Source organism: Crocodylus siamensis, chromosome 5 (assembly GCF_052110815.1).
Source record: "Crocodylus siamensis isolate JL-2025a chromosome 5, ASM5211081v1, whole genome shotgun sequence".
In the NCBI taxonomy this organism is placed as follows: domain Eukaryota; kingdom Metazoa; phylum Chordata; order Crocodylia; family Crocodylidae; genus Crocodylus; species Crocodylus siamensis.
Genome location: NC_143399.1, coordinates 28,412,476 through 28,439,290, shown reverse-complemented (window position 1 = coordinate 28,439,290; position 26,815 = coordinate 28,412,476). Strand labels below are relative to the sequence as shown.

The following is a 26,815-nucleotide window of genomic DNA, read 5'->3' as shown; positions in this document are numbered from 1 at the left end:
GGGAGGCAGTCAGGAAGGCCAACCGCACCATGTCATGCATCCACAGATGCATCTCGAGCAGGTCCAAGGAGGTGATCCTCCCCCTCTATGCGGCACTGGTCAGGCCACAGCTGGAGTACTGCGTCCAGTTCTGGGCACCGCACTTCAAGAGGGATGTCGACAGCATGGAGAGGGTCCAGAGGAGGGCCACTCATATGATCAGGGGACAGCAGGGCAGGCCCTATGAGGAGAGGCTATGGGACCTGAACCTGTTCAGCCTCCAAAAGAGAAGGCTGAGGGGGGATCTAGTGGCCTGTTATAAACTAGTCAGGGGGGATCAGCGGGCATTGGGGGAGTCACTGTTTCCCCAAGCACCGCCAGGAGTAACCAGGAATAACGGTCACAAGCTGGCAGAGGGTAGGTTTAGGTTAGATATCAGGAGGCGCTACTTCACAGTCAGGGTGGCTAGGGTCTGGAACCAGCTTCCAAGAGAAGTGGTGCAGGCTCCTACCCTGGGGGTCTTTAAGAGGAGGTTAGATGCACATCTTGGTGGGGTCATTTGACCCCACTACTCTTTCCTGCCATGGCAGGGGGTTGGACTAGATGATCTGCTCAGGTCCCTTCCGACCCTAGAAACTATGAAACTATGAAACATAAACTACTGTATTTACCCAAATACAAGACTAGGTTTTTTTCCCCCTATTGGCATGGGGGAAAAAAACCTTTTCATCTTACGTTCTATATATAGAATCTAATTAATGGCGGAGGGTCATCTTATAATCATGATCATCTCAGATTTGAGTAAATATGTAGTTAATGCTAGTGTATTTTTAACTATGAATGTATTATTTTAATATGTAAAATTTTGAATTCACTTAAGATCAGGCTCTCTTTCACAGCGCAGTTAAAAATAATTTGTGTATATTTTATTATGGTGGTAAAACTTAAGTTTTGGGGAGGTATTAGTTTTTCACTAATTTCAAGCTGAAGAGTGTTCTTTTAAAAAAGTTTCACTTTTTCTTTTGTGAATTCAGATTACCAGTTGTTAAAATTTAAAGCAGGTCTTTGAATGTTGTTAGAATTTTAAGAATAGTTAAATATAAAAAAAATTATGTTGTTTCAGGACCAAATTTATTCACATTTTGAAATACAGATGTTCTTTTTCCTTCTAAGTCAGAAGTGTATCTCACTACTTCAGTGTTCACCAAATCATAACCACACGGTGGGGTTATTCACCACTTAGGAATGAAAGTTCATCTGTTAGTTATTATCTTCTATGCTACAGAATGAGTGCTTGAGAGTGCTTGGGAGAGACCTTCTAAGTGTTACACGCAATTTTTTTTGTACCCTTCTTTAAGGCAAAAATAGATATCCACTGAATGGTGCAATCCTGTGCTTTAGTCAAGAGAATTCAATTTACTTCCCTGGAGTTACTGAGATTGTCGGGCTGGGCCCAAAATTGATACTATGAAACTTCCTGTTTTATTTTGTCTTAATTCTAATATAATAAAAGCCGTAGTCTGTCTGTCCATAACCTTTATGAGCACTCTGATTGGTTGTTTCAGTAGCCAATTGCAATGCTTACTGCAACAACCAATTGGAGTGTTCTCCACAGACAGACACAGCAGGGTGCCACCATCACAGCAAAGGCTGAGGGGCCAGGGCCTCGGGCCTCCCCCAGCCCTGCTCCTCGGAGGTGGTGCTGGACAGATTCGTCCCTGCTGTCATGGTGGCACTCCGCCCCCAGCAGAGGGGGACACAGGGGACTGTGGGGGCAGACTAGCACAGCAGAGTGCTGCCATGATGGAAGGGACAGAAGGGGGGGGGCCAGGCCAGCGCTGTACCGCCAGTGCTGCCATCGCCTTCAAAGAGCAGGGCTGGTGGGGGGTGGGCAGGCCACCCCTTGGATGTAGCATGGGGAGTTGGCAGCGGGGACAACAGGGTAAGCCCCCCCCTGCACTGCGCTTGGCAGGCGGCAGCGGCATGGGGTGGTGGGTAGTGACACTCCGTCCCTACCCACCATTCTTGACAGACAATTCAGTAGTTATATTAATAAAATACATTAATGTTTCCACTTAATTTGCATTGCAACAAAATGTTTTAGGGGGAAGAGTTTTTGTTTCAAGATTACCCACATTTCAAAGGTGATTATGGTTATGCAGTTTATGACCACAACAAAATTTTGAAAATTACTGCATTTTGAAACATGAATGCAGTTATATATCTGAACAGAGATTCCTTTTCCTGTGGCTAAAGACCTATGAGTTCCAGAAATCACATGTTTAAGTTTTAACTTTAATCCCACTTTGCAAGATTTTTATTATTAAATCATGAGTTCCTGTTGATGACATACAGGAAAACCCGATCTTAGCAGGAGATAGTAAAGAGAAGTTTCACTACTGACACGATAGCTGTAGGCTTAAGTGAAGGGGGTTTGTTGTGATAGTGGTCTGATATAGAATTACTAACTACAGGAGCATTAGGAGGCTGTATTTTTTTTTTTTTCTTTTTACCTTCCTGGAGAGTGGTAGAGAGTGGCTGTAGAGTAGTGGTTCTCAACTGGGGCAACCACTGCAGCTGTGACGAGGTAGAAGTGTCCCATGCACCATGTGCATAGCCCAACCAGGAAGAGCTGCAGCACAAGTGAATGCTTCTTCTGCATTAGGGCTTAAAGCAAGCAAGAGCTGGCTCATGTTGCATGCAAGCCAACTCCACCTGCCCCGCATGCCTCGGTTTCCAGGAGATGCTGTGCAGGGTTGGATTGGGAAGGCCCGTGGCAAAAGGAGGCTCTGGACTTACCAGATATAACTCGAATGCAGGAGGAGTACACGTACATGCTGAAACTATGATCTGCTTACGTGCAGGCATTTTACCTGACTTCAGTGGCAGTCATGTCCTGGTTGAGAACTGCTGAGGTGAGCTATGACGGTGTGCAATAGTGGTTTTCAGCCAAGTGTGATGCCACATTCAATAACATTTTGAATCTGAAAAGGATAACTGCTGCTCTAGAGTATGAAATTGCAGGCAGCCAGACTTTTTGGAAACCTTAACAGATAATGTTAATGAGAAAAAAAAATTAGAACCTCAAAGCTACACAGTATTTGAGAAAGTAACATATGGTTCCTGTCCGTAAAAAGGTGACAGATAAAACTGAGGTATCAATGACAGATTTCCTGAGGAGTGATATGAGGGTGCTGTGTTTTCCCCAAATGCTCCAATTTTAGGTGGATCTTTAAAACTGAATATTGAGGGGAAACAGGATTTTATTACAGTGTAGTCCCATTGTATGCATATTATGTAAGCGCGTAATTTGTTTCACTGCATAACACAGTGTCAGTCTCAATTTTCTGCTTGTTGGTTACAATGTAACCAACATTGGTTATCTGCATGTTGGTCAAATACATTAGCTGCTTTAACTGCAGTGGCAGACAAGGTTCTTTGGGTAGATGCAATATCTTTTATTAGACCAACTAAAAATTCTTCTTTGCTTTCCATGCCACTGTCTGTTTCAGCCCATTTAACTGCATTATTAGTAGAGGTGCACCAATACATTGATCCAATATTGAATCGGTACCAATATGAAGAAAATTGTCTATATAGGATATCGGGCCAATAATTTTGCTGATAAATGCCCATGTTGCGCACAGCCACAGTGCAGCATGGAGCAGAGCCAGCAGCATGGAGAGCTGCCTCCATCTGGTAAGTCAGAACCTACACTGAGGAAAGGTCTTCAAAGAGATTGGAGCCTGGGGTCATTCCTTTCTGAAGCAGGTGAGCAGCCCTAAAGAAGGATCGACTAAAAATGGAGATATGACTGTGACAGAGGACGACATGGGGAGGGACTGGAGAGGGGTAGTGAGGCAACGTCTACGTTTCAGAGTTCGGGAGAGGAGAGGTGAAGCCATTTCTCTGCAGCCAGATGGAAGGCCTCCAGTTTTGTGAGCATTTATATGGCGGTAATCAGTGTAATACATTCTAACTATCTAATGGATTTAAGTCATGAGATTCTTTTAGTACATTTAGGCTGCTTGCAGCTGTTAAAAACAAACAAAACAGATGCCCTTTACCAGAAGCAGCAGCGCATTAGTTGGACCCGGCTCTGCAGCACTGTATAAATCAGGCACTTTAGCAGGGGTTTTTGGCACTTTTAGCTAAAGCCGATTCAATCAGCTATTAGATAAAAGTGCCAAAAAACCCCCACTAAAGCGTCTTATCTATACATATGTTGGGCAAGCCAGGGCCAACTAACACACTACCTTTTCTGGGCATGTGCTGGGCTCAGCGTGGGAACACCCTGAGTTTAAAGTAAAGCGCTGTTTTTGTTTTTTAATGTCTGCAAGCAGCCTTTATTGTTTGCTTTTGGGCTTTAAGCATGTAGGATTCACGTTCTTCAAACCTTCCACTTGGCCATAACTAAAACATTTGGCCACAATGATTAAAACATACATCTTTTTATAAAAGAAATCTAAGATTCTGAGGCTACAAACAGATGTTAAGTTTGTCCTGAGATTAACCATTTTATCAGACATCCAGCTCCGTTGTTCCGGGATAAATCCTTAAAAGGTTCATGGGATTAAGTGCTAACAGTTTATCCGGGGACATCACAAAATGTGTCTGGAAGGTCTTCCTGGACTTGCATCATTAAATCAATGGTAGAAAAGTAGCAGTGCATTCAGCCACTCGCTGAACCCTGATTAGAAGGGCATTATAGGTACATACCAAGCCCAGGATATTTCCATTCCGGGACAAACACAGGTGGGGCTCTAGGAAAAATGTCAAGGATGACGAGGTTCATGGTAACTTTTTCCAATGGAGGTGTTTAAAAAAAACAACCTTGCATGTCATAAAGTAGTGAATATTTTTTAGGATCTCATTTTTAATAAAAGTCTAGTGTTTTTTTGAGGTTTGGCTTGGTAATTCTTATGGGTGACAGGCCAGCTGATGAAATGATGTAGGGTTGCTAGAACATGTTCCTTTTAAGAAAGGACTTGGGGGAGAGAGACCATTCCAAGTCAAAGGGGAGGCATGAGTGAATGCTCAAAGCACAGACAGTGGACAGAGGAAGAAGCCGGGGGTTATAAAGAAGATTGGAGAGAATTCAGGGAACAAGAACTGGAATTACCCTCAGATTGATGCTTTTAACAGAGGGCTATTTTAGAATTGTCTTATTGCTGCTGAGTTGTTTTCACTAATCTCCTACTCTGAAGCTATAGGCCAGTGAACTTTTAACCACTTTAAAAGGGAAGGGTCGCTGCTACTCAGGTTTGGGCATCAGCTGTTACAGTGCAACTGTTAGGTCTGCATGTTCCTGTAGATAAAAGAAGCATGCCCTTGCCAAGTTAAGCTTTAACCCTCACCATGCATAAATTGACATTGATGTACCTAACTTGCATTCCCACAGGAGTATGCTGATTTCACTTACCCATTCAAACCTTTACAATGTATCGTTTGCTATATCCATACTACCATTACAATGGTCTAAATTCCGTTGAGTTCTGATTTAATCTGTCTGGTCTTCTTAAGTGCAAGTGTCTGGCATTAGACTTCTGCACAGCTAGAAAATATCTGATTTGTGTATTCAGGGCAGTCTGCCTGCCTGCCTTTTTCTCCAGAAACTTACATGATCAGGTCCCCTGCATATTACTAGACCACTGTTTCCTAAAGGGTGTGTAATGACCGTGATAGATGTGTCCCATGAGAACCTGTTAAAGATAAGTGTTCTTCTCCCTCATTGAGCATCCTGTACCTGCTCCCAGCTACTCCAGCAGTGCCTGCATGTGCACCTCTGGAGATTGCTACTGCCATTGCCACCACATCACATCCCTTCCTTTCCTCCTACACTCCCGGTGCTGCCAGGAGGGGGTATGGAGATGGTCTGTGGCATGAGACCCTGTAGAAGCAACCTCAGTCATGGGAACTACTCTTGCTCCCTGAGATACAGACCAGGGATCAGGATAGGGATGACTGGAAAGAGCAGGACAGGAAGGTGAAGACCAGTCCCTGTTGCCCTTAAGTGGCACCAGCTTTACAAAGTAAGGGGGCCATACCTCTTTCTGACAGAACAAAAATTGCTGATTCTGATTGAGGTGAAATCCTATTTGACTTTAAAATTCTATATCTATAAAAGCCTTTGTCTGTCTGTCCGTAATGCGGAGGCTGCAGGGTTGGCGCATCACTATGACGGGGGTGATGGAGCAGACAGAGCAGAGTGGGAGGCCAGCAGTACTGGCCTCGCCCACCCTGGCCCTGCTCCTAGGGCACAGAGGGGGACAGTGGGGACCGGAGTGCTGCCATGATGGAGGGGACAGACTGGGGGGGGGCGAGGCCAGTGGTGCTGGCTCTGCCTCCCCAGCTCTGCTCCTTGGTGACTGCAGAATGGGGTGCTGATGGCACAGCGCTGGCCTCACCCTTCCCTCACATGGTGGAGCACTGCCATGACAGCAGGGACTGGGGCTGGAGCGCCGCCCCTCTGCCGCCACCCTGCTTCTTGGAGCCAGGGGTCAGAGTGTGACCCCCGACACCAGCCAGCAGGGGGGTGGGGGTTATAGTAGCAGTGCCACCGCCACAACAATGGCTGCTCACTGCAGCTGCCGCAGGCAAGCTTTCCCCACCTCCCCCTGTTCCTGGGAGGTGGTGGTGGCAGTGGGCCTTGAAGGGCAGGGGCACACGGGCCCACACCCAGAGGGGAGAATGGGGGGAAATGGACCTGAAGCAATGGGGAGGAAGGGGAACCCAAAGCAATGGGGGGAGCTGGACCCTAACCTAGGGAGGGGGGGCAATGGTCCTAGCCTTGGATGGGGAGAGGGGCAACGTGGGCTTTTGTCCCCACCCCCCATCATGCTTGACGGGCAGTTTGCTAGTACTCACTTAAATGCTGTACTAGTGGTGGGTTAATCTTGAAGTCTTTCAGACCTATATGGTGGAGCAGACTTGAGGATAGTACTGTAAAGAGGCACATAGGTACTGATGGGCAAAATATATAGCTATATTTGGTGCAGGATTGAAAAAGCTAAGGCTCTTTGGAGAAGGGAAGGAAAAATAGCAAGGGAGGAGTTAAAATATGTCTGATGTTTAGCCTGATCATGTATTCTCTTAAAAACAAACTTACAGTTCACGCTTAAGTGCCCTAAAGTTCTAGATATTCTCTGTAACTGTCACTGTCTGTCGACCAATATATATATATATTTTTTTTAAGTAAAAAATAAAACCTGACTCGGTGATCTAACACTTTAATAATTTGCTATCATAAAATAGTTTAAAGTATAAATGCTTTATGCTAGGCCAAGCTGGACGCTAAAAATGTTTTGTCTAGAACATGAGATAATGGAAAGTGTATTGTGGCATGTGAATTACTTTAGCCTCTTGGTGGTAAATGTTTGCTTAACCAGAAAAGAATGTGTTGTACTCCTTGCCAAAGGAAAGGTATTGCTATACTCTGTATTTTAAGTACTGTAAATAAAGCAGTAAATATGTTTCTGTTCATGTGTGTTAATCCACAAGTTATGAATGCATTCATTCAATAAGAAATGTAATATACTGTTACCCGTTTAAAGGGTTTCAGTAAGAACAGGTTATAATTACTTTGGGTTGAGAGAAACATGAAACCAAATATTTTCATGATGATTGAAGTTGAATGCAAGAGAGAAACAGTTATTGCTTAAATTAAGGTTCCTCCAATCCCAGAAAACTCAGATATTTGTTTACCTGCAGAATTTTCTTTTATCTGTGATTTCTGTGATGTGCTGTTCTCAATAACAAATTACTGTAAATAGCCAAGGTTATCAGTAACTTTTCATCCATGCAGTCAGGCAGTGGTGATCAAATTTTTTGGCCAGTGGGGCAGGTAGGCAGTGCCCATGCTGTCTGTGGGCCAGATCTGTCTGGTGTTCCCAAACCGGCATGGGGCAGTCATGGCAGGACCCATCTGGCTATGTAGAGGGGATCAGGGGGCAGCCTAGCTCCCACCTGCCCTTGCAAGGTGGGGTGGGAGGGCATGGCTTAGCCCTGTAAGGGGAAAAAGCATGGCCCAGGCTCAACCTGGCTTCACAAGAGGAAGAGGGCTTGACCTTATTGATTGCCATCGCTCCCGGGCTGCCAAATTTCCCAATCTCTGGGGATCCCTGCTGGTTGGATAGATACCTATGGCTCTACAGGCTGCGTTAAATTGAGCACTCCTACAGTAGGGTCATTTGCAAAGAATAACTCTACATCATGTAAGGGATCATAAAGGAAATAGCAGTAAGGGAAATGCACACACTTATTCTCTATCTGAACTTTATTTGCCTTTCAACTGATACAGTAGTTTACTAGTAATTTAATAATCCTGATTGCAAGAAGGGAGTCACATTACTCAGATTGTGGCATAATAATATCTGAGCATCTATTAGATGCTGCTATTATATAAGGTAATAACAACAAGGCTTGCCTTACAAAAACCTTCAGGAAATTATTCTGTCCTTTTGGTTTCGTTGTTTACAGAGTCTGCTGAGTACATTGCAATGATAGGATGTAATTGGAGGGAATATGCTCAGTTTACTTGTTTATTATTACGGCATAATTTGTGCTACATAAGGCAGATGCCTGCAATGGCTTTGCATGTGTCCTTCCTGAAGGGGGAGGAGAGGATTCCATATATGGAAAAGGTCTGCTGATGCTAACCATGTGACCCAGCTAAACACACAAATAAGGGGAGTTTTTTTTTACTGGGAGTTGTGTTGGCAGATGATACTATGGAGAGAGGCTTTGGGAGAGGGATGAACAGCAAGATTTGTACCCCTTCTTAATCTGATTCCAATAATAGGGTTTGTACATTGTCTATATCATATATCCAACTAGTTTGATCTGTAAGATAGCTGCTTTAGATGCCTCTGGCATAATTTTGCTTTTTAGCAGTGTCAGCCAACATGGTCTCCTTATTCTATCTGTCTAATAAACTATTGGCAATTCAAAAGCAATTCTGATAATATTAAACATGGATATTAAACCATTAAATATTAGAGCCTTAAACATAAAAACTTACAGATACCTCTAGTTTTAAACATGTCCTAACAGTGATGGATTCAGAAAAACAAGTTGAGTATTGAATTTTGTATGTTTCATTCAGAATGTGGTTTTGAGGACTAAGGTTTTTATTAAGAATTCTTACAATGTTCCAGTCTTCAAAGGAACTTTAACTTCACTCATTGCTACACTCTTAGACTATAAAATGATAGGAACTCTTAAAATGTAAATTTTGATATAGATGAATAGTAATACTGATTTATTATTTACATTTTGCTTCCAGTTGAAAATCAGATCTTTCCCTGAAAAATTACAACCTACCATTCTATTCATATCTGGAAAATAAAAGGAAAAACCTTATTGATCACTAAGTGCTATAAGAGTTAAAGTAAACTTTTCGATTTCTTAAAGGTACAATCAGCTGGATACCAGTAAAAGCCTTCTAGACAATTTGAAAGACAAAGTAATAATTGAGTACCCAACGTTACTCGTGGTTTTGAAAAAAATCAGGAATGGCATGGTGGTTCTTGGCCAAGGTAAGCATAAATTTATTTCCTGTTATGCTGTACTTGGATATTTTAGTTGAATAAACAATGATTAAGAGTTCACCCTTTATTAATGCAAGTCATGTACAATATGTGACCTATCACCTGGACGAGGGAGAAGAGATTGATGTCATATATCTTGACTTCAAAAAAGCCTTTGATCTGGTATCCCATGATCACCTCTTGGCCAAACTGGGCAGTTGTGGCCTTGGCTCCACCACGATCCGCTGGCTGGGAAATTGGCTCTGTGGTCGTATCCAGAGGGTTGTAATTGATGGCAGTCACTCATCGTGGTGCCCTGTGACCAGTGGGGTCCCTCAAGGCTTTGTCCTGGGACCCATACTGTTCAACATCTTCATTAATGATGTGGACATTGGAGTCAAGAGTGGACTGGCCAAGTTCGCCAATGACACCAAACTTTGGGGCAAAGCATCCATGCCAGAAGATAGGCGGGTGATCCAGGCTGACCTGGACAAGCTCAGCAAATGGGCAGACGAGAACCTGATGGTGTTGAACACCGAAAAATGCAAGGTTCTCCACCTGGGAGGAAAAACCTGCAGCATCCTTATAGGCTCGGCAGTGCTACGTTGGATAGCACTACAGAAGAAAGAGACTTGGGGGTCATCATTGATCACAAGATGAACATGAGCCTGCAATGCGATGCTGCGGCTAGTAAAGCGACCAAAACGCTGGCTTGCATCCATAGGTGCTTCTCGAGCAAATCTCGGGATGTCATTCTCCCCTTGTACTCAGCCTTGGTGAGGCCCCAGCTGGAGTACTGCGTCCAGTTTTGGGCTCCACAATTCAAAAAGGATGTGGAGAAGCTTGAGAGAGTCCAGAGGAGAGCCACGCGCATGATCAGAGGTCAGGAAAACAGATCTTACGATGACAGGCTGAGAGCCATGGGACTCTTTAGCCTGGAAAAGCGTAGGCTCAGGGGTGATCTGATGGCCACCTATAAGTTTATCAGGGGTGACCACCAGGAACTGGGGGAACGTTTGTTCACCAGAGCGCCCCAAGGGATGACTAGGTCGAATGGTCATAAACTCCTACAAGACCATTTCAGGCTGGACATAAGGAAGAATTTCTTTACTGTCCGAGCCCCCAAGGTCTGGAACGGTCTGCCAGCGGAGGTGGTTCAAGCACCTACATTGAACACCTTCAAGAGTAAATTGGATGCTTATCTTGCTGGAATCCTATGACCCCAGCTGACTTCCTGCCCTTTGGGCAGGGGGCTGGACTCGATGATCTCCCGAGGTCCCTTCCAGCCCTGATGTCTATGAAATCTCCAAATGTAAGGGATTGCCTGTGGGGAAAAATGCTATGGGCTTTTAAAAATGCTCTACTTTAATACCATTGGTAGGTGGTTTAAAATATAGAATACATACCTACATTTGTGCTTACCAGGATTACTGATATTTGGCACATTTTCTGTAGTGTAACCACAGCAGTAAAATAAATAATATTGTTAGACTTACTGTATTTAGTTGAATCCAAGATGATGTTTATTCACCATTCAATATGGGGAGGGGAAAAAAAGCCTAGTCTTAATTTGAGTACCAGCCTAGGGCTGTTGCCCGAATCTGGGCCAGGGTGGTTAGAGGTGCCTCGAAGTGGGGAGAACATGAGGAAGGCCATTTGGGAAGAGACATGCATTTTGAATTTGCAGTAGCAATCAATTGTTAAATATCAAGATGACTAATATTAAAAAGTTATGGAAAACTAATAGGTATGTTTGACAGCTGATCTGTTAAACCATTTTTAGAATATTAGCAATGAATCAAGATGTGTTACACTCTATGGCTAGTAAGTAAGTACAGTAAAAAATACTATCTTTACCCAAATCAAAGATTACTTTAAATTTATGATGACCACCCCCCATTCGATTCTATATATGTAAAATGACTAACTTGTTTTTAATTTCAGTGTATAGACTACAGCTATTGGAGAGACATCTTGAATTCATTCCCCGCCCAGCTGTACCAGATGAACCCCTACTACATCCCCTTCCACCCTCACCACCACAGTCAGTGCACACTGGCACTTAGAATTGTAAAAATTTAGGGTTGGAAGGGACCTCCAGAGGTCATCAAGTCCAGGACAATTCCCAATTATATCATCCATGGTTGTCATGGGTGACTTCAGCTACCCAGACAGCTCTTGGGAGTATCACTCAGCAAAGTCTGAGCAATCACAAAGCTTTCTATCATACATGGATGACATCTACCTGACTCAAGAAGTCTTCAGGCTAACGTAGGTAAAGCACTGCTCGACCTGGTACTGGCTACTGGGGATGACCTAATCGGCGACCTAATGATCGATGGGAAGCTGGGTGACAGTGACCATGAGCTGATCACCTTCACCATCTGCCGTAAAGCCAGCAAGTCAGTCAGCAACCCTGAAGTCCTTGACTTCAGGAAAGCCGACTTTGACAAGCTCAGGAGGCTTGTCAGTGAGGCCCTAAGGGACCACAATGCCGGGGGAGGGGAGTTCAGGAAGAGTGGTTGCTCCTCAAGGGAGCAATCCTCAGTGCACAAGCTAATTCTGTTCCATCTCGGAGGAAAGGCAGCAAGAGGGCACAGCAGCCCCCCCACCCCGACTCTCCAGGGATGTAGCAGACCTCCTGAGGCTAAAACGAAAGGCCTACAAAGAATGGAAGATTGGATTCACCTCCAAGGAGGATTATTCTGCACTGGTCCGGTCCTGCAGGGAGCAAACCAGGAAAGCCAAGGCTGCAACTGAACTCCAACTAGCTTCAAGCATCAAGGACAATAAAAAGTCCGTTTTCAGACATGTGGGGAGCCGGAGGAAAAGCAAGGGCAACACTGGACCCCTGCTAAACCAGATGAGACAAGTGACGCTCAGGAAAAAGCCAGCCTATTAAATGGGTACTTTCCGTGGGTTTTTCATCAGTCCCATGGGACACCTATGCCCACTGCAGGACAGGGAGGTCCAGGTGAGGAAGATCCCCTCCCCTCCATCAATGCTGACCTCAAGAAAGAACACCTTGAGAAACTGGATACCTTCAAGTCAGCTGGCCCTGACAACCTACACCCCAGAGTACTCAAGGAGCTGGCGAGCTTCAGAGCCCAGCCCCTGGCACAGATCTTTGAAAACTCCTGGTGCTGTGGTTTAGTGCCCAAAGTCTGGAAGAAGGCCAATGTGGTGCTGATCTTCAAGAAAGGGATGAAAGTGGATCCGGCTAACTATAGGCCCGTCAGCCTGACTTCTATCCCAGGGAAGGTCTTAGAAAAGTTTATTAAAGAGGCCATCCTTAATGGACTGGCAGATGCCAACATCCTGAGGGACAGCCAGCATGGGTTTGTTGTGGGTAGGTCTTGCTTGACCAATCTCATTTCTTTCTACAATCAGGTGACCTAACATCTGGACAAGGGAGAAGAGATTAATGTCATTTATCTTGACTTCAAAAAAAGCCTTCGATCTGGTATGCCATGATCACCTCTTGGCCAAACTGGCCAATTGTGGCCTTGGGTCCACCACGTTCCACTGGCTGAAAAACTGGCAATGTGGTTGGACCCAGAGGGTGATAATTGATGGAAGTCAATCGTTATGGTGCCCTGTGACCAGTGGGGTCCCCCAGGGCTCTGTCCTTGGACCCATATTGTTCAACACCTTCATTAATGATGTGCACACTGGAGTCAGGAGCAGACTGGCCAAGTTCGCCGATGACACCAAACTTTGGGGCAAAGCATCCACACCAGAAGACAGGAACGCAATCCAGGCTGACCTGGACAAGCTCAGCAAATGGGCAGACAAGAACCTGATGGTGTTGAACACTGATAAATGCAAGGTTCTCCACCTTGGGAGGAAAAACCTGTTGCATCTTTATAGGCTCGGCAGTGCTACGCTGGCTAGCCCTAAGGAAGAAAGGGACTTGGGGGTCATCATTGACCACAAGATGAACATGCGCCTTCAATGTGATGCTGCGGCTAGTAAAGCGACCAAAACGCTGGCTTGCATCCATAGATGCTTCTCGAGCAACTCCTGGGACGTCATTCTCCCCTTGTACCTGGCCTTGGTGAGGCCACAGCTGGTGTACTGCGTCCTTTCAAAAAGGATGTGGAGAAGCTTGAGAGAGTGCAGAGAAGAGCCACACACATGATTGGGGGTCAGGAAAACAGACCTTATGACAACAAGCTGCGAGCCATGGTGCTGTTTATCCTGGAAGAGCACAGGCTCAGGGGTGATCTGGTGGCCACCTATAACTTTATCAGGGGTGACCATCAGTATCTGGGGGACCCTTTGTTCACCAGAGCGCCCCAAGGGATGATGTGGTCTAACAATTATAAACTCCTGCAAGACCATTTCAGGCTGGACATAAGGAAGAATTTCTTTACTATCCGAGCCCCCAAGGTTTGGAACAACCTGCCATCGGAGGTGGTTCAAGCACCTACACTGAACACCTTCAAGAGAAATTTGGATGGTTATCCTGCTGGGATCTTATGACCCCAGCTGACTTCCTGCCCTTTGGGCAGGGGGCTGGACTCAATGATCTGCCGAGGTCCCTTCCAGCCCTGATGTCTATGAAATCTCACCCAAAGCTTTGTCTTGCTGGGTCTTAAAAACCTCCCAAGGATGGAGATTCCACAGCCTCTCTAGGTAACTTGTTCCAGTGCTTTACTACCCTCCTGGTAAGAAAGTTCTTATTAATATCTAACCTAAACTTCCCTTACTACAACTTGACACCACTGCTCCTTGTTCTGTCATTTGCCACCACTGAGAACAGTTTAGCTCAGGGGTGGGCAAAATAAAGCCTGCAGGCTGAATCCAGCCCACTTGGATTTTGTCTGGCCCGTTGCCAAGTCCCTCAAGCCCACCCAGTCCAGGCACAGAAAACAACCTGGGCTATGGTGCCAGTCCCACCACTTTCAGTCACTTAGCAGGGCTGGGGTAGCACAGTGGCCAGACTCACTTCCCAGGAGCCCTGGTGGCAGCAACTCCTTGCTGCTGCTAGCCCTGGCCCTACTGCCTGAGCACCCTGACCTGTCTGCCCTGCACCCAGTCGGGGTGGGACCCATGCAAGCTTGGCACACAGCCAGGCAGATGGGATAGTGCTGTGGCCAGGCAGGGTGTTCTGTAAAGGAGCGGGAAAGGCAGGTGAGGCTGGGATCTTAGGCTGGTGACACCGCAGGGCTGGGGCCAGGGCACAGTCATGATCCAGTGCCCTTATGCTCCTGCAGCAGATGCCAGTTCTGCTAGCAAGGGCATGCAGGGAGTGGATCATGGCTCTGCCCCAGGACCTAATCCTGTGCTTTTCCAGGGTCTCCATGGACAGGATGGGACCGCTTACAGAGTTTTGATGAGATGCTACGCAGTGGGGAGTCTGCTGACCTAGACCACAACAGTTCATCAAAACTCCCTATGTGGCCCACAGGCCCTAATAATTGCCCACCCCGATTTAGCTCTGTCGTCTTTGGAACTACCCTTCAAGTAGTTAAAGGTTGCTATTAAATCCCCTCTGTCTTCTCTGCTCCAGACTAAATAAACCCAGTTCCCTCATCTCCTCGTAAATCATGTGCCCCAGCCCCATAACGTTTCTAGTGGTGAAAAATGTGGCCCTAGTTTGAATTTATCATATTGGTCATTAAACATACTATTGCCTGATGAGCTGTTTATATGAGGTTTTAAATGAACTTCAAAAATTTGAAGCGCTGCTGTCATGTTGTAAGAGCACAGTATAGAATGGGTCAAGGGACAGTTTCATAGTTTCTAGGGTCGAAAGGCACCTGAGTAGATCATCTAGTCCGACCCCCTGCCATGGCAGGAAAGAGTACTGGGGTCAAATGACCCCAGCAAGATGTACATCTAGCCTCCTCTTAAAGACCCCCAGGGTAGGAGCCAGCACCACTTCTCTTGGAAGTTGGTTCCAGATCCTAGCTGCCCTGACAGTGAAGTAGCGCCTCCTGATATCTAGCCCAAATCTACCCTCTGCCCCCTTGTGACCGTTATTACTAGTCACTCCTGGCGGTGCTCGGGGGAACAGGGACTTCCCCAACGCCTGCTGATCCCCCCTGACTAATTGTAACTGGACACTAGATCCCCCCTCAGCCTTCTCTTGTGAAGGCTGAACGGGTTCAGGTCCCGTAGCCTCTCCTCATAGGGCCTGCCCTGCTGCCTCCTGATCATGCGACTGTTGGCTGCCTCCCAGCAGGAATTGGAGGAAATGCTGATAACTCTCTGAGACACAAGAAAATTTATTCAAGAGAATGACCTTCCTCTATTTCAGAGATTTGTTTAAAAAAAAAAGTGGCCCTCTTAAAGGGCTGTATTAGGTGAACATAATCAGCCACTACACATTAAGAAAGCCATGAATATGTTTACTGTTTGTAGCTGTTTTTATGCATGCTAGTGGCGACATATAGATTCAAGAGTTCAGCTTCCTACCTTAAGAGGCTTTAAAATGTAATTAGATACAACACAGCAAAGGATAATAACTAAAGGGGGATGGAAATGAGTGTTATAATTTGAAAGATCATGCTATTTTTACCTTTGCACATCTCATTAGGTGACTTATTTTTAATAATGCATTCCAGCCATGAGCTCTGCTTGAACTGAATGGCCCGTGAAACCATAATAAAGGAGTTGCTACCTAAACCCTGAGTCACCTGGTAGATAGGAGGAAGAAGGGGCTATAGGAAAAAAAGCCACTTGGACTTTCTTTTTAAACTAAAAAAAAACAAAAACATTTACTAATAATACTCCTGCAATACAACCTTAGTTATCTAAATGAAAATTGTTTTACTAAGTTGTTACTATTGATATTGTGTAAGAGTCCTCCTCTTTTTAAGCTTTAATTGCCTGTCAAGAATGAAGAGGGTGGTTAGATGGAGTGCCACCACCTAACACCCCATACTGCTGCTGTTCTGCCTGTTGCAGGGAGCGGGCTGCTGGGCTCGGCTCCCCCACGCCCTGTCCGGTCCCACGCTCTGTGTCCGGTCCTCAGCACAGCTTCAGAATCATGCCAGTACTCCCCCATTCTTGGAGCGCTACGATTGGCTGTTTCTGTCATCCAATCAGTGCGAATAAAGCATTACAGACAGACTTAGGCTTTTAAAATATTAGAATACTACTGCATCTCTACTCTTAAATTTGATACAGTATTGTAGCTTAATTATTGGTGTTTTGTACCTTTCATTTTCAAGCTTTATTTAATGCAAAACTGTTATCTCTGTTCTTCAGTGTGATACAGTAACTTGCAACCGTTTCACTTTTCTGAACAAATGTAGCTTTGAATTACTTTTTAGCCAATTCTTTCTGAAAGAGTTAAAATTAGGGTGTACTATTTTTAAAATATGACTGTGCAGTTGGAGGGAATGCAAAATTAGAAAAGCTACAGAACTTACGACTGCTTTCTTTTGAGTCTAACTTTCAAAACCAAGTATTAGAATTCATTTTTAAATGGTTTAAAACAATTAACTTTGTGGGACATCCAGGTGCTACTGTTTTCATATTTACATAGAAATCTACTGAACATACAAAGTAAGCTAGGAAAAGAGATGCATAATAACCTTTCTTGAGATGACATGTCCATTTAGGAATAGAAAAAAACTTTAGATTCTGTGTGTTAAAAGTTATACATGTAAATATATAATTATGTTAAATTATCCATATTAATCTTTTGTAATTATTTGCGCCTTCCCAGATGTACACAGAAAACAGTAATACACTCCCAGTTTCCATTCACCAAAAGACATTTGTCTTTTCATATTACCAATACCACAGGAATTGTATCTTTTATTTTTGAGTGTACTTCGTTCAGCACAGTTTGAAAAAAACAAACATTTTCAGTTGTGCTTTTAACCTTTCACTGAAAAGTTTTTGAACTCTTAAGAGAGAGTATCCTTGGGAAGTTAGTAGACTGCCAAATACCACTGTGGGATTATATATTAGAAATGGACCTCCCAATATCCTGTAACTGTTACTTATGGTCTCCATCTGTAATGCGCATGTTAGTTTTTCTCATTCTGTTTCCCAGAGTTTCAGAGTTTGGATGATAAAATTTTGTCTTTGTCTTCCAGAATGTAATCTTAATGCAAAACATTTACTGATTGTATCAGAGTGGGATATTTATATCTATAATACCATTTTTGTATAATACCCAAGTTGAACTGGTATGTTCAGAATGTGAGAGTCTTTGGCGCATAATTTATTGTTTATACTATATACCTGCCATTTCTAGTAACATAATGGTGTGTATTTTTAAGGGACCTGCAAAAAAAAAGGGGGGGAAAAGTCCATTAGCTACTTTTTAGCCTCCTAATAACATACAAGGAAGATCTGAAATATGGAATTTTAAACATTTTTTTGTGTTTTTCACCTTTATTAAGGATGTCAAGTGTAGTTTGTCGTGCTTTTACTGAAGGATTTCTTAGAGGTCGCACATGTACATTGTGATCCATGACCCTTAACTGAAAGGGTTGGGAGAGTTAGAGCTTTGCCATTTTAATCTTTTATTCTTTTTTTATCTCAACTGTCTATTCTGTTTAAGTTAAATAGATGTTAACAAAAACATACTTGCACTTGGTCTGATGTTGGATCTTTTAGTTCCCAAATGAACTAGTCCATGGAATCTTTCAGGGGAAAGTAGTAAGATGGACCTGAATATAAAAGCAGAAGGGCTGGGTTTTTGTTTGTTTGCTTGTTTTTTCTGTTAAGAATAATGAAGAAGTGGGGTACAAAATCCTACTCTGCTTTTTCTTTGTATCTCCCCTTGAGGAAGTGAGAGAAAACAGCATCCAGTTGCAGTGACCAGAATTCAGATCTCTTTAAGCTAGTCCACTATTAACTCAGTATGCAGGGGCTGGGATGGTGGTAGCACTAAGGCATGGCTGACAGTAGGGGTGTATGAAGTGGACTGTATTAGATTCAGATTCGGCCCAATTCAGGGGACAGTGATTCAATTCATTGATTCAGATCACTGTCCCTATGCAATTCAGTCGAATCCAAATCTGAAGTTTTGATTTTGATTCAGAGAATCAGCAATTTGTCCATAGACACAGCTTTAAATGTTTTTTCTATGTACCTCAATGTACCAAGTGTGGCCTGTGAACGCTGAGATGGTGGGGTGGGTGGAACGTCCCACAAGAGGGCGGGGGGGCCCTGCATGCTCAGCAGCAGACCCCCCACCCACCCACCCCTGGCTCGGCGATCGGCCACGGGGGGACCCGGAGTTCCTCCTCAAACCCAGGAGGCACCAGTCACTGCTCCACAGAGGACCCAGAAGTGGACTGGAAGTACTTCTGGTCCACTTCTGGGTCTGCCTCCGCTCGCGCTGGGGGGATCCCCCCTCCACGTTCCTGTGGGATACTTCATGTGCCCCACCATCTCAGCATTCACAAGCCTGGTACCTTGCGGTATATAGAAAAAACATGTGAAGTTGGGTCTATGTCGGAATCATCAAGTCTCCCCAAATCAATTCGGAAGCTTCCAATTTTTAATTGGGAGAGATTAATGGGTCTCCTGATCAATTTGGATTCAAAGATTTGGCTGCCAAATTGGGCCGAATCTCCACTGAATCAAATCGGCAACTGAAGCTTCACACAGTCCTAGTTGACAGCTCAGAAGTTGCAAATTCAAGGCCGTAGCAGAAGTGCTCATAGCACGGCCCTTGTCAAATTCCAGTGAATCTGTGAATTCTGGTAAATACCTTGTCACAGACGGAAAAAAGGAAAGGAAAGCTCAGTACACAATTTTGCCTCATAATAAATATAAGATTTTGCATTTTTCCAAAGAATAGATAAAGTAAATGACTTCATTTCCTCTACTTTTTTTGTAGCTGAAGGCAATTGTAACTTTGAAATAAACTATTTTTTTTTTTTTTTTTTAACCAGATCTGCTGGTCCTGCTCCTGCCATGGAGCCATGCAGATCCAGTAGAGGCTGCCTTCATTGTACACATACTCCGGTGGCTGTCTGCTTGTCTTCTTCCAGTAAACACCCCCAGTACAGACAAGGCCTCATCTTGTTTCTTTCCCATCTTCACAAACTCAGTTACCGCTTTTCAGGCTCCTTCTAGTCCCACTCTCCATGCCCATCAAGTCCCAGTCTCATTTCTTCAGACTTCCAGTCACATCCTCCTCCTCCCACTGGGGTCCTCGTCCCAATCTACTCTCCTGTACCTTGATGCAGCCCTTGTTCCCTGTATTCAAATCTGTTGCATCTTTCTTCTCAAAAATGCCTGGGCCCAGCAAGTGGATTATTGAGATACAGGCATCAATATCCTTGCTTTTGTTTCAGGAGCCCAGAACTGGCACTTTAGTTATTGCAGGGAAAGTCCTACGTAGCCCAGGGCTGGAACATGTGCACTACAGGTGGAATGTTCTAGAGATTTAGTTTGCAAAATGTAAGTTTCTACTGAAAATAAGCAAATTGGGATTTTGTTTCCCCAGAGTTTTTAATGGAGCTAAATTTAGACTTATTTTTATGAGCCAGCAAAAGGCACAGCTTTGACAGAGGTCACCCTTCCCTGCTTCAAAAACAGAAAGGTGCCAGAGCTTTTCAAGGGAAAGTTTTCCCAGAATTTCTGGAAATTCTGATTCATAATTTTTTTTTTCATATTCTTGTTCTGAGAAATGATTCAGGTATTTTGGCTGCAATTTTCCAAATTTATTCAGCCTAAGACAAACACCCAGCATTGAAAATTTCAGACCCAAACACTTAAATATTAGCAAAATTATGTGCATCTGATTGAGTTTTTACAAGTGTTGTGCAACTTTAATATAACTCTGCTAGCAGGCCATCTACCGTATACTATTTGTAATGGAGTTAAATCAGCATATAGTACTCATATTAAAAAGGACTTCCCATAACAAAGCAAAAATAATTTACTACCTAAACATTGTCTGTCCAGTATCTTTGTGAGTCAGATTATCAAACTATTTTCTGTGAAGTTGTGATGCTTGACTTGCTTAAAGAAGAAATTCAGGTGTTCTGCTTTCAGTATACAGGGTCAGTCATGGCTGAAGTTAGTAAGGGATTATAGAAGTTTTAACAAGACTTAGGGGCAAAAACAACCCTCACTTTGAGCATTACTCAGTATGTGTTTTGCATATAAATGTTAATTGATTATACACTAGATTTAATGTGGACAAAATGTGACCTCTGATGTTTCTGGGTGAAATGCTTTTATTTTCTTGACCAAATTCCATTGAAACTGTACAGGTGCACTTTGTTCCATGTATTATCTATGCCTGCCAACTATAGGACGTAAGATGGCAATGATACTCCATTAGCTCTGTCTTTGTAGTATTTCTTTTATTAAAGATCAGCTAACATCAAATGCCCAGAAAACCTATTTGAATTCATCGCAGGTCAAACACTGAAAATACCAATCAGAGGGGGATTTGCATCATGGCTTTATTTTGCAGTAGTTTATTTTTATATTGCTTATGTGCTGGTGCCACAGACTGCTGGCATCTGGTAACCTCATCTGAGAGTGGGAGCCGTCAGTGTTTGCTGAGGCAGAAGAACTGGGAAAGGGGGAATACCAGTGTGGGAAATGAATGCTGAATAATGTGATGTCATTAGAACATTGTGGGTTTCTCCTACAGCACTGGGTATTCTCAGCTCATAGCCTCATCTTGTTCGGCTCTTGGGATTATTCAGCCTAAACCCAGTTTGGGTTTTTAAATGCGACTCTCATGAATGTCACCTTTAATTTTACAACCTAAAACTGTCCAACAAAATTTCTCAACAGTTCCTTGGCTAAAGACACTGACAAAACTGCAAATGATGCTAATGCGTTGCATTTGGAATACAAATTTGTGGTAGCCAAGAAAATAATATTCCAAAACAAATTAGAGGAGGGAACAATTGAAACTTCTCAGTGGTTGGAGAATAGTTATAACGGGGACACATTCTGCATAACTGCTTGACAAAGAGCTGCAAAGGCTAAGGAAATCCATAAGCTATTTTGTTTCATCTCGCAACAGTGAGATCCATGTCAGGGCCAGCAGTTTGTCAGCATAATCTCACTTATTAGGAGAACTGTTATTTTACGTCTAGTAGAGGACAACAAAACTTAGTCTTTCAAGACTTTTATCTTTCTTAAGCACTCTTGTGCCATGAGTACATGAGTAAACAAGTAAGAAATGAACAAATCTGCTGTAACTAATTGCCTGTCTGTTTTTGTACCCTCAGATGCCAGTGACTCCAGTGAAGACTCGGATAGTGAAAGTTCATCCCTCTCCTCTCTGGAAGAGGGGGAAATACGGGATTGTTCCTGAAAGATGTGTTTTGACAAAAGGGGTGGAGTCAGTCGACCTATGATTTGTATTCTTATATCATTAAATCCATTTTTTTACAGAGTTTACTTTTCTGTTAGTGATTTCAAAATCATGAGCTAACTTTTGGGCCCTACACACTTGGTGTTTAAATGGGTGAACAGTTTGGGAATTTTCTGAGTTTTTTTTTTGAAAATCCAACCATTTCTTTCACAGTGGGCCTTTTTTCCTTTTAAATGTCTGTCTCAAATATATGCGCACACACATAAGAATGACACGTTAGCTTGTGTATTAATCTTGGCCAAATAATTTTCTTTTATTTTAACATCCCAGTTTCATACTTCAAAGAATTTTAAAAGTGTCCACTTATTTAGATGAACTTAGGAGCCTTAACTCTAGGCTAGCGGTTCCCAGTCTGTGATACGGGTACCACCAGTGGCATGTAGACAACTTGTTAGTGGTATGCGTTAACAGATTTATTACAATTACAGGTTTCTCCTGCTTTATTTGGGTTCTGTATGTGCATATTTGCTTTTATGCGAGTACCCTTTTTAAACCAAAAATTCATTATATGCAAGGTAAATTCACTCTTATGCGGTTGGTGTGGTGGAAGCTTGCAGTCAGCTACTTTGTGTGGTGCGTTGTGGGAGTGACATACATCAAAATATAGTCTCCTTTGTGAATTTGTGCTCCTCACTCATTTGTGACGTGTTTCTGTAGTTGCCATCCCCATTATGACAGTGCCCTGTGCCTTGTGAGTACTGTCTGCTGTTGGTGAGTACCAAAATTGTCTTGTAAAAGTGGTAGAAATGGATCTGGAGGTCAGTACGGTCAAGGTGTTGGAATGTATCCCTATTTGTTATATTGTAAAGTGGGCTGCCTTTATGCGAATTCGAGTTGTGCACCATTTTCCAGGAATGCATGTACGGCATAAAGCGAGGGAAACCTGTACTTCATTTGCCAAAAAATTGCTGGTGGTACTTAAGGTGGTATCATTTGAAATTAGTGGTGCGCAATCTGTCAGAGTTTGGGAACCTCTGCTCTAGGCTACTATTTTTTTAAACTTTAAAAAACTTTTCTTATCTAAATTACTTCCTAGTTGAACTCATTTGTTGTGGCATTTCTCTGCAATGCTGAGTTTCCATATGCAATCATATTTTAATGGTGAGTTAATTCTTATCTGGTAACAGTGTGTATGGTTAGTACAATAAATTCAGTTTTTCATATTTGTGATATCCCTGCTTAATATCAAATTTTCTCACACACTACGTGCACTTTTTATTCCCCAATCAACTACACAAAGTAGGGATGCACGTTTTAAGTGGTGAAGCTGTTTTCTTCACTGGAAAAGGAGCATTCCTGGAGATGCCACATGTGCCATGCAGTTTCCAAGATGACTGCTACTTGTGTCTGCTCAGCAAATGGAAAGGGGCAGAGTGTTGTTAACCCTCACAACTGTAGCTATTAGCTGAGCACAAGCTTGTGCTCACAGCTGCAAGTAAGCTGTTGGTAGCATCATGATGAGGCTTGTGATGTGGAAACAGCACTATTTACAGGAACTTAGATAAAGAAGTAGTTACACTGAAGAAGTAACAATATTGTTGCTGCCCTTTTGCAAGGGTTGCGGGGCGTAACCTTGTGTGATGTAGAGCAGTAGTACTCAGCCTTTTTGCCCCGCAGGCCAAATGAGTTACATGGACCTGTCTGCAGGCCAGATTGGGCCCTGGGCCCCAGCGTTCCCCTTCCTTGCCCCAGGTTCTGGGATTAGGTTTTAGGGACCTGTTGCTGCCTTCTCCCACCTTTTGCACACCAGGATTAGGTCCCAGGGACCCAGCACCACTCCCTTCTGACACGCTTGCCAGGATTGCACTGCACAGTGGGATCAGGACTGGATCCAACACGGAGGGCTCGGAGCTCTTCATGGATCTGTATATTTGGCAGCAGGAGAGAGATGGCACTGCTTCTCACTGCCAAATTTCTACGCATGTGGAACCCCTGCAGGCCAAGTGACATGATGCCATATGCCAGATCTGACCTATGAGCCAGGGATTGAGGACCCTTGATGTAGTGTGTCCAGGAAGTATGACATCTCGGGAGATGTTCTGCCACCCTTCCTAGACCAGCAGTTCCCGAACTGGGTTGCAAATGGGGTCACAACACCAGCGGATGGGATTGCGGGGATAGAGGGCCATGGGTAGGGAGTATGGGGCCATGCTAAGGAAATGGGATCATACTCAGGAAATGGGGCCATAAATATGACATCATGCTGAGAAGAAGTTTGGGAAGCACTGTCCTAGATGCTGTTTCCAGAAGGACTGACTGTCTTAGTCAGCCATAACCAGAAAAATCTTTTTTTCATAGAACTATAGGAAAATGGGGCTAGAAGAGACCTCCAGAGGTCATCTAATCCAACCCCCTATGTTCTGCTGTTCAAAAACAAGGTGTGTGTGGGGGGGGGGTAATGTATGCCAAAAAAATACAGTACATTGTGCAAGATGGGTGAAAACTGTTCTCTTGCTTGCACACTACTGCCTTTTTGAGTTTTTATCAAAATGTTTCAAATCAGGATAAGTTTCTGAAAATCATGGAACTCAATGTTTGCTGTCAGTAACACTAATACATTTGTGACTGATAAACACTTTATTTTGTGCACCTTGAATTATGATATCATTCTTTGAAATCAAGTCTTGTAAATATGTTCAAGATTTGCTGAAATTTCAGCTGTGATTTCTGTCATTTAAAATAGTCCATAAAAAGTGCTGTATAGAGATATCTCTAACAAGACACCTGCTGACAGTGTCTGTTGTAATACCCTGCAACAAGTCTTAATCATTATCCTGGGTTTGATCATTCAACTGAATATTTGACTAAGACCCCATGTCTGTGGGATCTGGTTTAGCAGGGGCCAACAACCTGTGATTCACAGGCCAAATTTGGCCTGCAGTCTAGAGGCTTTGGCAGCATTCAGTGCCAGGTAGCTTCAGTTGCAGATGCTCTCCCTGTGCCACTACAGGTCACGTGGAGGTGGCAGCCAGGCTAGCATCCACCTTTCTACCCACCTGCCTCAGGGTGGGTCATTCCAGTCTGCAGCCAGGGGTGCAGGGGTACTCTTGTGACAGTACATGTGGAGATATAGTAAGCCTTGAACCTTCAAGCAGTGTGGAGCTGCTGCAGCAAAGACTTCTGGGGAGGAAGGGCCACCATTCTAGCACCCTCTCTCCAAGATCCAGCACCCAAGGCTGGTGCCCCATTTGCACACCCTGGCATAACGTACATCTTCCTCACTCCCTTGAAGTCACATTGGTAATCAAATTGACCATTTATTGTGCCATCAGTTGATCAGGTAGGGAAAAGGTATTTTATTAATACTGAACATCTGTAGATCATGTGCTGTTGCTTCTGACAATAATGACACCACCACATCCTCTTTCCTTTCTGGCCCCTAGATACTTCTTTCCTTTGGCTGGTATTATCCTGTGCCCTATTTCTGTTCTCAAGTAATAGTTACAGAGGGAAAATAAGAAGACAAGTCTGGGTTTTTAACCTTTTTTTTTTCTTCCCTATCCCTTCCTAAGGTTTTTTTTAGTTTTTTACTGGGAGAAGTATTACTTTTATGTTAATTTAGCTTCGGAAGTAGTAATGAGTCTTTTTGAATCAGTAGTGATTGTATGTAGGCTTGATAGCCACAAATTCTGTTAAGCCAGTCTTACACCTGTTCACATAAATATGAATAAGAGAGAAACTAGACATTTTAATAAAGCAACTTAACTGCCAAAGCTCATTTGTAAGAAATTTATTTCATCTATAACAGATAAGAATTCCTCTTCTTAAGATTCATTGCACATGGTAGAAATTAGAATGCTACAGATACTAATGTAGCAAACAGGCCACTTCATCTGTATATGATTAAAGTTTGGCTGAGGCACACAGTTTTATACTAGGTATGATTTGTGTTACTCTTCTACAAACTTGCAAGCTGTCATTAATTGTGTGGAAATGGTTTGTGCATAATTTTAAACCAGTCCAGTTTAGACTCTTATTATAGATATCCTTAATTTGTTTTTTTAAATGGTGACAGTGTTAGAACTGTCATTCTTTCACATGGAAATGATTCATTATTTTAAAATGGTAAAATAAGAATGACTGCATATAATTCTTGGAGTGTTAATTAGGAACGGAATTAATCAAAAAATAAATAAAAAGCAGCAAAGCACAATCTAGACTTTAGCTATGTGGAGAATAACTTGCTAGTTTTTAATAAATGTATTAGGCATTGTTTTCTAGATAGCTCTAATCCTTTTAACGTATAGCACTGTTTTACCAACACTAATTAGAGTAACAGTAATGGCACTGAATTCCCCCCATCAGATGTTCAAATAGATTTTGATCTAGTTTCACTGAAGTTTGGCAAATATTTATTTTGAAACATAATGCCTGGGTTTAGCTAAACTGAAGTAAAGGCCAGTTCATACAAAGATTGGCTTTCGCAGGTACTGCACTGGTTGTGCTGCATGATGATCTGATTTGTTCACGGAACTTCCTAATATCCCTACCTTGCAGAGTAGTTGTTAATTCATTTAGGACAGAATTTTTGTCATTCCTTCCAGGGTGACAAGCATCAATTTGTTTCCTGTATTTGCTAATTTCAGTTACTAAATACTATATTAAACATACTGTATATATTTTAAAAGACAGCAATTTAGTTTTTAAGGTGCAGACCCTGCACCTTAAGGAAAGTATTAAATTACTGATGCCCACTCAATCTTAAGTTTATGTTTTAATCACAGTACAACTTGGACAGTACTTAGTGCATATACAGAGTTTGATTTTTTTTTTTTTTTATCCTCAGTTTACACTGAGTTCTTTACTTGTACCCCAAATACCTTTCTGTTAATGTACTGTTTTGTATGTGTTAGTTTACATATTTTAAAGGGAAATGGTAACCTCTATTATATACAACGGTAACTACCTGCTTTCCTTCACTATGCATTATCATCACTGTTTAAACCCTAAACGTTCAACACTGCAACACAGACATCTTATCACTTGA

General features: G+C 43.1%; 1 protein-coding gene across 1 annotated transcript in view; it reads left to right on the top strand.

Annotated features, from left to right (window-relative positions):
• Positions 1-21,850, top strand: part of ZNHIT6 (zinc finger HIT-type containing 6) — a 66,531-nt gene extending 44,681 nt beyond the window's left edge. Inside the window, exons 9-10 of the mRNA XM_090048572.1 lie at positions 9,391-9,515; positions 21,683-21,850. Coding sequence (XP_089904698.1) covers positions 9,391-9,515; positions 21,683-21,768 — 211 coding nt within the window. The 3' untranslated portion in view covers positions 21,769-21,850. The remainder of the gene's footprint in view (positions 1-9,390; positions 9,516-21,682) is intronic.
• Positions 21,851-26,815: the final 4,965 nt, after the last annotated feature.